At 41.1% G+C, this 12,861-nt stretch overlaps 1 protein-coding gene across 1 annotated transcript; it reads right to left on the bottom strand.

The window, feature by feature from the left end:
• Positions 1–562: 562 nt before the first annotated feature.
• Positions 563–1,300, bottom strand: LOC308264152 (fibroblast growth factor-binding protein 1-like; the record flags this gene model as incomplete). The annotated part of the gene is made up of 1 exon (XM_080697270.1): positions 563–1,300. The coding sequence occupies one exon, from the start codon at positions 1,298–1,300 to the stop codon at positions 563–565; it is 738 nt and encodes a 245-aa protein (XP_080553396.1).
• Between the last annotated feature and the right edge of the window lie 11,561 nt (positions 1,301–12,861).

The raw sequence follows: 12,861 nt of genomic DNA, 5'->3' as shown, positions 1-12,861 counted from the left end.
CGAGGTTCCATGGGCATCAAATACCACAGAACAATGGATAAAGCTATAAACAGAAAATCAGGAATGGGTCTTGTTAGGGCCATAACTTGGGAAGAGTGAGCTGGAAATCATTCTTCGATGTTTTATAAGATCATATAGGGAAGGCTGTTTATATTGAGCCATGCTTTCAGTTGGAACCAGAGACACAGAAACCAAACAATGACTGAATGCGTGTCTGCGCGCACATTAAGCTTTATTATCTTTGCTAATTCAGCAGAAAGTGCTTCTGACTGAAATCTCACTGCAGTTTGTTCAGCTCCAAGCTCTCCCCACAGCTCAGATGCACACAGCTTTGGCGGCTATGGGAACACACAGAGAGGTAAACGGCCTCTGCAAATCACATCCCAAGCAATGAAACTAGAGCAAATTCCAACACGGAAAACAAAGGAACAAAAAAAATAGGTAAAATCCCTTCAAATACCGAACTGCACTCACGTAGCACAGAAGTTCATGCCTTCTGGAAACCTGGAGAACTTTCTGGCATGCAGAGGGCCTTCTGACACGACCATTCTCTTTGGCCCCTCTAGCATGTTATGCTTTCTAACTCCTTGGAGAAGTAAGTGCACCAGAAAGTATCCAGAGCCCAGACAGGTGAACAGAACTCCAAGACGCGACTTAGAGTCCGTTTCACATCTGGGTTATTTGGACAGTTTGGAATTTTGAAGGGCTCATACTGGTCCTCTACTGGGCTGGAGGGTCCATCTTCTTCAACCTTGCTTGTTACAGGAGATAAAGTGACATCGACATACTCCCCCGGGGAACACGTTGTTGTCCCCATCTCCGTCGGCTCCATATTCTCAATAAAAGTGGAGTTGACCAGCTTGAGATTCGACTCTGGAAACTGCTTTCTGCACACACCGGTCTTCAGGACAGTGAAGTCCCTGCATATGTTCTTCTGTTTGCGCAGCGTATTGAAAATTTGCCTCCAATAGACCATCTGGTCGTTGTGCTTTAGGCACTCGGTCAGATTGCCAGCATAGACGCAAGAAAACTCCTGGCCCATCCGAGTGCACTCGACCTTCAGCGTGCTGACCGGATCCTGGCTAGTCACTGTCCAGTTGCAGGAGGCTTGGTCTCTGGTGGAAAACTTACCACTGGTTATGGTCTTGGATGTCTCATGTCGGAAACTACCCATGGGGAATGGTGCATCCTCCACTCCTGCACTGTCCTCTCTGTCCTTTGCTTTGGTTGGGACGGTAGCTGACAGGGCCTGAGCAGCCAGGAGCAGGAATGAGAGGAGGGTGAGGCTGCAGATCCTCATGGCTTCAGGGTATGCACCTGTGTGATTGAAGCAGGGCAGTCAGTGCTGGGCAGCAATTGGGCAGGACAGGGCCACAAGCTGGCCTCCCTCCACTTCACACAGGCCTGTCTGCTTTAGGAAGAGACAGAAATGTCTGGCTTCTGGAAGCAGTAGACAAGCAGCTGTTGGCTGTCATGTCCACTTGTCCTGAGACTTGAGCGCCTCAGAGCCACTGCCTCTTCTATCTTTCCCCCTCTCTGAGCCTCACTCACTCTCCTGCTCACTCAAGTTAATTCTGCATTTGCCTACTCATGCGACTTTTAGTTCACTCGCTACACAGGCATTCATGGAGCCCCCACCCTGCCATTCACTAGCCCAGCAGTTGAACACACTAAGGTCACTGAGAACACCTCGGGTCTTCAAGAGGTCAGAGGCTGCACTTTGGGGGATTTTAATAACACTGACCCCATACAGTTGTCTCATTTGTGTCCTATATTTAACTTGGATAAGTCATTTTCCTCTGAGTCTCAGGTTTTTTACTTGGAAATCAAGATATTGGTTGAAATGCCCATCCAACTCTCTTCCAGCTCCAAAGTGCTAGTGTTATACCTCGTGAGCCTGTGTGGACACAGATGGTGACAAAATGGGAAAGGACCAGGTAGGAGTCATGGGAATCCATGAACAGTGAGGCTGATGCATGGGTCAGACATGCATGGGGTTGGACACAGCATGCTGGGGGTGCTGTGGGGTAGAGGGAGAATTTTGTTTCGGAAGGAAGGAAGGAAGGAAGGAAGGAAGGAAGGAAGGAAGGAAGGAAGGAAGGACCCCAGGAAAGGCAAGAAGATGGGGAAGCCATTGGACATGAATGATAGGGCAAAAGAAGCAGGTTGGAGGGTGGTGAACTTCAACCAGATTGTTTAGATTACAAGGCTGAAGGAGCCGTGTGGCAGCACCGTGCTAGGCATGAAAGCATACATTATTCAGTGTATTCTGAGGGGGTAAAATCACTGAATGAAGAGGATAACCTTTCATGCCACACACCAAACCGCATAAACTTTATTAGGTAAACAATAAAAGGGAGCACGCGTGTGCGCACACGCATACACACACACACACACACACACACACACACACACACGAGAATCCCATGTCTATTTGACACCTATTGTGTGTTAAGCATTGAGCCAGCATTTGATTCGGCCTTGTTTACTCCATACAAGACCAGGCCATATCTAGTAGTATGTCACCTAAGATAACAGCTGTGACATTTAAGCCTCATGCAGGTAAGCAGTGTCAGAGCTGGTATGGGCGGCCAGACCACACCACTCTCCTTTCCGCCCTTTTGATCATTTCTTGCTTTCCACCTTTACACTGATCTTTAGAAAATATTGGCAAAGGATAAGGAGACTGTCTGTGAACTACATATGGTTTGTTTTAGCACTAAGTCACATTAATCAAATTATTTGTAAAATCTGCACTACATTTTTTTTTTAATATGTAGAATTTTGTTTGGAAGAGGGAAAGGCCCAGGATACGGTATTGATCTTATTTGCTCCTGGGACTATGCCCACCCCCTGCCATGGGAGAAAGAAGAGTCTCAGGAGTGCAGGATGGACCAGGAGGCTAGATCCCCAGAGTACCCACTCACTACTTAGGGCACTGGAACTGGGATTCTACTTGTCCATGAAGGAAGCCCAGATCTTCATGTGGGCTGAGAACTGGAAACAGAAGAGACAGTCTTAAGAGAACCAGGCTCCTACCTTGTTCTGAGCTTGCAGATTCAGTCCGATCCAGATGCAGAGTGAGCTGCAGCTTTGCAGGCCGCTGAGGTACAGAGCAAGGGAGAGTTGGCTATTTATAGGAGCTACTGAGATTTTTACAATATGCATACCTGTGATGCTTTATTCCTACACTACCTAGCACATCCCTCACAGGAAGACAATTCCTGTAGGGAATGTGCTGATTAGAATCCAGGGAAGAGGGGATTGAGGAGTGTTATCAGACCTGCTTCCTGCAAGCCTTTCCAACTTCACACAGCAACCAGGACTGAAGGGTAGCCATCCTTGAAATGACCCTCCTTGGAGAGCTGAGGACCCTCATGGTGACATCTGTGAAGAAACTAAGATGACTGTAACTACAATGTCCTAGCTGCCTAGCCCCATGCCCACTTTACTGAACGGCGATTTCCCGTGGCATGCAGCTGACACGCAGAGGTTCTTCCCATTTCACAGAAGGAGAAGGGGCACTTGGAGAAGCCAAGGGCTTAGCCAAGTTCCCCAAGCTTAATCCCAGGACTCCCGGCCTCTGTGGTCTGAACTCTCCCCACCTGCCAGTCTCGGTAAGTATTTGGAGAATGAGCAGCTGAGGTTGCTGAAGCCCCTCCGCTTCTGAGTCTGTTTGCACTGATCTGCCTAAGTTACTGTGTGGGCAGAGGATCTCATAAGCCCCGAGGAGCTGAGAGAGAAGGAGCTATTTCTCATATTCATTTTTATGTTTATTGGTGTATGGTAGTCATCCATCATGATGAAATTAGAGTAATAAAGACGCACACGCACAGGGCACTTGGTGAGCGTCCTCCAGCTCCCTCAACACTCCCTCCCCTTCCCCACACAGGATACTGAGAGCGACATTAGTGATTTTGTATACACACAGGTGTCAATGGAAGTCTTTCCTCCATCAAATCTCCCTCCCCTCTAGAATCCTCGCATGGCTCTGCTGGGATTCCTCCTCCTTTGTCTCCAGTCCTTTTGTGTCTCCATTTCTCCCTACCTCCCACAGAGGAGGGGAAACTTGTGATCTTTCATTTTTCCAATGGGATATACACACAATGGAAATCTTTTCAGCCATAAAGAACAAAAGTATACCTCTTGCAGGGAAAGGGATGGAATTTGATAGTAGTTTGCTAAGTGAGGGAGTCCTTAACATTAGACATGAGAGCGCTCGCTCTGGCCACATGGCCCTATGTAGTTTTATACCACAGTGATGTAGGTGGGGAGTCCTGGCACAACATTAACATTGTCCAAACCACAGATTCCCCCGAACCCCCACATGCTCATCTCCAGTTTGTGGATGAGGCCAGTTATGAATGTTTTACTGAAGATGAGCTACTCAAGTAAGTAAAGCAGAACAATTTTGGTTACCAATGAGATTTTAAACTATGTTCTTTAAAAACAAACATATATTATTACAGAGTTGATAATGTTTTTTATTTTAAAATTTGATATCCTTTTATTAGATGGCAGATATGTTGTATTTCATTAAGAATTTAAATACCGAATGTACCTTTTCTTTTGGGAGATCTAAAAGAAATGAACACAACTGGGGGCCAACCCCAAGTTAATACTGGCAAATGATTATGTGTCTTATCCTGGTCGTTGGCAGGAGTTTCCAAATCCATGGATTAGTTTATGTCCAGGCTTGTTGTTACAGATTATTTCCTTGACCCTAAGGGTACGGGTAGTTCCTTGACTGCCCTGTGGGAGCAGTCACGGGAGATTACAGGAGTGAGCATGTTTTGGTTCTGTGGGCCTTTTTTTTTTTTTTTTTGGTGCTGGTGATCAAATCTGGATGTAGTCTACCTCCGAGCTATGCCCCAGCCTTTGATTTATTTATTTATTTATTTATTTATTTATTTATTTATTTATTCATTTTGCAGTACTGGGAATGGAACCCAGGGGCAGTCTACCTTAGAGCTACACCCCCAACCGTATTTTTTATTCTTTATTTTGAAACAGGGTCTCACTAAGTTGCGAAGGGCCTCACTAAATAGCTAGCTGAGGCTGTCCGAGAACCCGGATCCTACTGTTTCAGCCTCCCAAATGATGGGATTACAAGAGTGCACCACCACTCCTGACTCTATATTTATTTATCTACTTTTTAAACAGAGTCTAAGATGGGCGGTGGTGTAGGGTTGTAATCCCAGCGTTCGGGAGGAGGAGACTGGAGAATTGCTGTTCACAGACAGCCTCAGCTATTTAGCAAGGCCCCTTGCAACTCAGTGAGACCCTGTTTCAAAGAATAAAAAGGAGGGGCGTGGTGGCGCACGCTTGTGATCCCAGCGCTTGGGAGGCCGAGACAGGAGGATCACGCAGGTTCAAAGCCAGCCAAGCTGGCTTAAGAGATTCTGTTTCCAAATAAAATAATATAAAAATAGGTCTGGGAGGGTAGCCCGAAGGTAGAAGGGTTTCCAGGAACCCCAGTACCACAAAAAAATAAAAATAAAAATGAATAAAAAATAAAAAATAAATAAAAAGGACTAAAAAATAGGATCAGGGTTGTAGCTTGGAGATAGAATGCCCCTGGGTTCCATCCCCAGTACCACGTTAACAAAACAACAACAACAACAAAAAAAAAAAAAACAGAGTCTACCTATGTTGCTGAGGGTTTTGGTAAGTTGCTGAGGTTGGTCTCGAACTTGGAAATCCTCTTGTCTCAGTCTCCCAAGTACTGCGACTATAGACATGCACCTCCACAACCACCTTGTGTTTTGTTCCTGAGGTGAGTGAGTCCTAATGGTCTAATGTTACCAGACCAAGATTGCCCCAAATCAATCCTTCCTCCTAAAGTAACCAAAGAAACCTCCTGATCGGATGGAGAGCACTCTGCTGCACTCAGGCAATCTTAATTCACTGGATCAAATGCCATGTGTTAAAAATTTCCATTGTCAGAAGAAAAGGGGAAAATTGGCTAAATAAACATCCATAAAATCTAAGTAGCTTGGCAAAAATATTCATCTTATATCTATCAAAGGTAATTTGCATTCCACATTTAAAGCACTCATTAGTTATAAGATTTCAGAATGGCTGTTCCGAAAATCAAATTATACATGGTGCTAAAGTTTTAGTCCTTTAGAAAATGAAGAGGCAGCAAAGTGTTGATGTTACAACTTTGGGCATGACAGCATGTTAAAAAGCTATTAAATTTCTTTACCTTAATAAGAGTGCCTTTTCAAAACACACACTCTTAACCTATTTTGTTGGACTCAATGTTCAATAGGTGTTTCTGATCCTGAATAGAAAAGTAACTCTTAGTTTTCATGTTAGATTAATCCAAATAAAATTGCTCTTTTTACCCTTGTAGGTTAGAAATGCTAAGTGATCAACAATTTTAAATAAAACACTCTAATTAAAATACATTCTTTTTCTTTTCTTCTCAAGTAACAGGGCTGTTTCAAAGCTTCATCGTGTGTGTGTGTGTGTGTGTGTGTGTGTGTGTGTGTGTTACTGGGGATTGAATAAACAAGGACATTCTTCCTCTAAGCTACACCCACACCACAATAAGAACTTTATTTTTTATTTTGAAATTGTGTCTCATTAAGTTGCAGAGGGCCTCAATAATTTGGCCGACTTCAAACCTGCAATTCTTCTATCTAAGCCTCCTAATTACTAGTACTGCAGGCATGTGCTACTGTGCCACTGTGCCCACTTTAATATTTATTTATTTATAAATAGAAATCAAGCTTCTTTATCTAAAAACAAAGATTTAAAGAATTTAAAAATGGTCAAAAAGCTTGATTTGGGAGAAACCTTTATTCAAAAGTGCAGACAGTAAATATTCTTTTTTTTTTTTAAACTGTGTTTTGAATAAAATTCTTCAGGGTGCACATATCTTTGCCTCTATTCCACATACAAACTCATGAATGATGCATGACACATGAATGCTCTTGGATGCATGTACCCACACATGCTCTTGTGCACACAAGGCACACGTGCACATGTCCACAGGCCACTCCATTTGGAGGCAAAAGAAGGTTCTAGAGAATCTCCCTTTGGAATTTTCAGCTTCCAGCCTATGTGTGTTCCAAAGAGCATGCGCTGCCCACTGGAAAGCCGGAAAGGGGAGAAGATGGGCTGTCCTTTCTCTACTGCAAGCCTGATAGTCGGCAAGCAAGTCATTTGACCATGTTGCTTTCAACTCTTAAACAGCTAGAGACGTTTAGATTAGACAGAAATATAGAAAACCTCTCTGAAAAGGCTTGGGCAGGAGATGTAAGGACTTATGGGAGTCGTGTGCTATTTAGGAGAAGAGAAGAACCCGCAGGAACAGTCTGGGATCAACTTTACAGAGGAAGGCGCTGGACTCTCCCAAGAGCGCAAGGATCCCACCTCTCAGCCATCCTCCCTTTGCTCACCCAAGAGCACTTGGGCAGCGCCTGCTCTGTGTAAGCCCTCTTAGCCACTGGTCGGCTGGGAACACATTCAGGGTGCCACCGGCCTTCTTCTCCAGGAGGTGGCAGACAGTACTGAAAAGCCCAAGTTTATGGATGGCAACAACACAGGGGCTAATTGGAGAAAAGCCAGGTATGATGAGTGGGGACAGGTAACCCAGCCAGAGGTAAGGAGACCTTGAAGAGCCTGCAGCTCTGCGGAGCCAGTCAACAGTGGGGGAGGATGTCGGGGATTAGCTCATTGTGCCCTGACTGCTCTATGCACTTGGGGAATACAAGATGAACATGAAATGGCTCTGGTCCTCACACCCTGGCCAGCTTTGCCTGTGGCTCATTGTCATGCCGCAGTGGCGTATCTCACCTCCTAGATATTTTCACATTATATTAGGAAAACCACGTGATCACATGGTCTGAGGCGATGGCAGCATATGGGACTTTGAACCCACAGGGTTGTCTGGGCTGTGGGACTCGGTGTCCTCTCCTCGTGGGTACACCTGGAGTCGATGTGGGTCTTAACATTTGCCATGTTTCCTCAAAGCCATGGCTTCAAGATAATGGCATGCAGCTGTACTTATCACAGGTTTGGGTTTTGATTTTGAGGCTCAAATGGGTCCCCTGTGTTAGAAAAGGATTTGGGGGAAGATGTAAATAAGAAAGTCACACAAAACCCCAAATAACCGGGCCAGGCAATTTACTTCTGCTTAGAGCAGTGCATGCAAACGACACAGGCAATCCACTCGGCCTTTATAATACCCTAATGCCTCGGCCATTGTGCCATCCCCGTTGGCTGGAGTAAGACTTCACAGTCTAATCTGGTTGGCTGGCTTTCCCTGGGCCGATTTGACAAAAGGAGAAACATGATCCAGTACAAGGGGCAGTGGAACATATAGACACATGTACAAAGTAGAACCTAAGCTACAGTCACAAAATGGAAGCTTGCCAGTTTCTGTGTCATCTTGTAACTTCAATAGAAAGGATTGTTTTTTGTTTCTTACAATTCCTCCCTCTTCTATTATACTCTTTTTTCCCCTCAAATTCATTTAACATGAGCTGACTTTCTTGATCTTGGTTTGCAAGTAGAAAAAAGGTTACCATGGTAAGGAGGCAGAGGCTATTTAGTAATGGATGTTAATATAAGTTTCTGGACTAATCCTTATATGCAAGGGATTATACAGCATGCACTGAAATCATCATTCCAATGACAATGATGAGGGATGTCAGGACAGATGTCACTATTTCCTTTCTTTACTGAACCATTGTTTCATTAGACTAGTGAAGAGATCATCTATTCCCGAATTTTCAGCAAGGTTATTTGCTAGGGTTGTTAATCCTTATAGAGCTAATCTATTTTTCCATGTCATTTGGATATTAGCATCTAAAAGTTTAGCTATTCTTTTTATATAATATGAATAATCTACAGTTTGAAAACAAAAGACATAGCATACAATTCAGCATATTGATTACTAATACCTGTCCATTAATACTTATTATAATAATTTACTTATTATAAGGGTGATTTAATCATTAATTTAATCATTAATTAAGGGTAATTTAATCATTAATCATTAATGATTAAATCATTAATACTTATTATAATGATTTACTTATTATAATGATTTACTTATTATAATGATTTACTTATTATAAGATTCAATACTATCTGTCTTTGGTTGTCACGTATTTGGCAGAGCCATCGGTAAATCAAGGATCTTGTTTCTCTTTTAAGTGCAAGATGGTCCTGGATCTACAAAACATCAAGAGGGACAGGTTTGGTTTTATAAGCATTTTATAAAGACTCTGAAGTTTTGGACATCAGTGCCCTACTATTTCTTCTGTGAGCCTAAAAGCAGAAGCACCATTAAAATTATAATGCATAATAATAGGGGGATACAAAGTCAGAGACAATATTAAGTTACATTATGTTGGTAGTCTTTTAAATGATGTTGTGAATATGGCTCTTTTACCCCAAAATAGCATACTTGTTTCTGGTTAAACTTTCTTGCTGAGTATTAAGAACCAAGTAAGTAGCCCTGTGTGAGGCCAACATAACTTTTTGTAAAATTATTTTACTTTTATGTCAGTCAAATCTACTCAGGGTAATTCTTAGGGATTTTGTGAGGCTTTTCTTCTACCAGTTGTGTCATCTGCCAGGATAGGTCATGGTCTTGCTGGATACATGGCTTCCTTTGAAGCACTGGGAATGTGACCTTCGTCAATGACTCTCTGTCTCTCCTTTTTTTTTTTTTTTTTTACTAATGGATAAGTCTCTGGTCTTCACAATCTCCCTGATGGGTGTATGGTGACCATAATTATAGAGCCCTTAGAAGTCCCATCATCTCTGGTCTTATTTCATCTTGTAGGGCAAGAGCCAAAATATCGGCTATTTTCTCTTCAGACCTTTTATTGGATTTTATCGATTGTGACTCTAAATCCCAGTTTTTGAACAATCAGTCAGTTGACCTGACCTTACCAGCTTTTGTTAATGAGAGGGGTCAATATTACAGCCTATCTATTTTCCAGGTGATGGATAGCATCTCTAAACGCTGTTTAGCTTATTCTGCTAGAATTTGAACTTCTGAAAGAAAAACAACAGACAATAGTTACAAAGAGTTAAAAGGAAAATGCAAAACAAACAGCTTCAAAACAAATTCAGTTTTTTATAATAGTTTGACAATATTTGATGATATAAACAAATCTTCATTTAAATTTGACTTCTTTATGCATGTACTGACATATATATATATACACTAATACTAGATTTTAATCAAGTTTTTAATTAGAATATCATGGTTTAGAATGCCAAGTATTTGAACACCTCTAAATATCTTTACTTAAATATATAATAGTACAATTTATGAACATACAAATATAAACCTAAAAACAATTCTATCACTATTAGCAACCATTTGTTTAGAGAACACTAGCTTTATAAATTGTCCTCCTAAGCTCTAAATTTTTGAAAATACGTAGGAAACATACTTAAAGTATAAAGAAGCCAGTCACAATTAATATCACAGTTGCATATATATTAACTTAATGCTTACTATTGGAATGAAATTTAGAATTCACTGCTCAATAAGATAACTATAATTACAGCTTTATGTAGATTAACAGTACTGACAAAAAATCAAAGAATAGCTCTATACATTTTATAAGCAGAGAAAACATTGTTAATGATCAGAAACAGGCTTATAATTGTATGGACAATTGCATCTCTTTTATACAATAATAAGACATTCAGTCATAGCAAACAGATGTAAACCAGGTCTTAAATAATGGGGAATTTTGAATGGTATTAAACATCAGATACAATACACATTGTATAAAGATATCACTTATTGGTTACCATGCATGTATATAAAACCCATATATCAAACTTTCACAAAATATTTAAATAAACTTCAAATGCACAGCATATTTAGCCCTCAGATGTATGCACATCTATAGTCACAGATATATAGGATATAAATACATATAGTAACCTAAAGTAATAATTGTTTATTTATTTTTGTTAGGTAGCTTGCTAGACATTAGCAGATGGAAATATTTGGAACAGACCAGAATTTTACCTGCAGACCCCTGCTCACTTTGACCGCTTCCCCTGTGGAAAAGGTAGTGGAGAAACAAGACAGGGTCACTATGCTGCAGCATGGGAAGGACAACCCCCAAATATAATGCAGATGAAGAAAGTGTCCACAGGGACTACATGGCCCAACATTGGAACACTCCTTGCTGCTGTCTTTCCAATTGCACCGGGCCACCTTTCTATTCCCAGGATTTGCCCATTACAGGTGGCTTCTCCCCTGGAATTTGACCCATTCCTCTCTCTATACGGCCTTTTTCCTATAGTGTCTTTATTTTTCTAGATAAATCTCCTGTATTACCCATTTGTGCTTTCTATTTGAATGTTTAGGCAAGCACTGAGGTAGTACAAATTAATTTTAGAATCTCCCACTTTGTACATCTTGAGTTATAAAGTGGTCATTTTAAAAGCCTGTAAAACACAGACATTCAAACTAATTCTGCTAAATGCAGTGACCAAACATCAAACCAAGAGTTTATCTTGATAAAGATACAAAAGTTTTGTTTAGGCTAGTTCTTAGTAAATTTTTACTTAGAGCAAATAAGAGGCCATATTGCTCTTAAGCACCACACACACACACACTTGCCTTAATAATATTTTTTTTTTTTTTTTGCTTTCTAGGCTAATTTTTGTAAAATTTTGCCAAAAGCAGATCAGTATCTTAAGAAAATCTAATTGTTTCAAACACAGACTCAAAGCATTAAATATGACTCTTAGGAAACCTTTTAAATAATTTATCTTAATTGTAATCAACCTTCTTACACATGTACAATTTATTTCTTACATCTTATCCGTTACATATCATCTGCAACTTCCTAAAACACCCTGCAACTTGCTTAACCCTCTGATTTTTGTTCTGTGCCTGAACTTTGGCGACGTTCTGCAGAGAGAGCGTGGTCCATAAGGCTTTATCCACAGCTCCCTGGGTCTCTGGGACCCTAGCTAGTCCTGGACCTTGTCTCACTCAAGAGTTATCTCATCCACTTTATTGGTGAGTTTGTCTACCTTGCAGAAGCTCAGCAGTAGTACGCAGCATAAACCATTGCCTTTATCATTGGACTGCCCTTCAGACATTTTACTCTCTTAAACAACATTATTTCATAGGGCTCCTGTTTTACACATGCCTTTCTGGCCAAACTGAAAATCCATGAAGATTTTTTGCTTTACTTTTTGTTCCTAAAATTCAGTGTATAAAATTTAGTATGATTTTAATTGGCTGGCCTGGCAAAAATAATTGTTATTAATATATTTTATTTTATCAAATGTAGATATACTTATTTTCAAAGACTTACAAGTCACATGAATTAAAAAGGTATTAGGATACATTTTTTAATTTATGAGTGCTCAGTTACCTATAATTAATATATCTAATCTTTATCTGGCCCAAACTAAAGTTGGCTGGTAGTAATATGGACTCCTGGATTCAGGTGAAACAACATTTAGTCATTCTATGTTTCTTTTTGCTATAAATCCATGGATTATTTTTAAGCCTAATGGACTATCAGAAGGAGTTTGCTCTTAATCTTGTCATTTTAGGTACCTTTCTCTTCCATTCCCAGTAGAGGCTCAACCTCTTTCTTCTGCATAGAGATGCAAGAGGACTCCAAATATCCTGGTCCCTGGTTGTGCATACCTAGAGTCTCAACTCCCTCCCTAGTTTTTCTAGGGTTTTCTTCAACTTTGGCCCTGTTGTCCCCTCTGGCCAGGCCCCTCTAGGTAAATTGTAATCCTTGGAATTCACTTTTGTAAGGCACCTTGAGACACCTCCATCATATACATAAAACCCTCACTCTGGAGCTGGGGATGGCGGTGCATGCTTGTAATCCCAGCATT

The sequence above is a fragment of the Muscardinus avellanarius genome, assembly GCF_963383645.1.
Source record: "Muscardinus avellanarius genome assembly, chromosome: 6".
In the NCBI taxonomy this organism is placed as follows: domain Eukaryota; kingdom Metazoa; phylum Chordata; class Mammalia; order Rodentia; family Gliridae; genus Muscardinus; species Muscardinus avellanarius.
The sequence above is the reverse complement of the archived record's forward strand: the minus strand, read 5'-3'. Positions and strand labels throughout refer to the sequence as shown.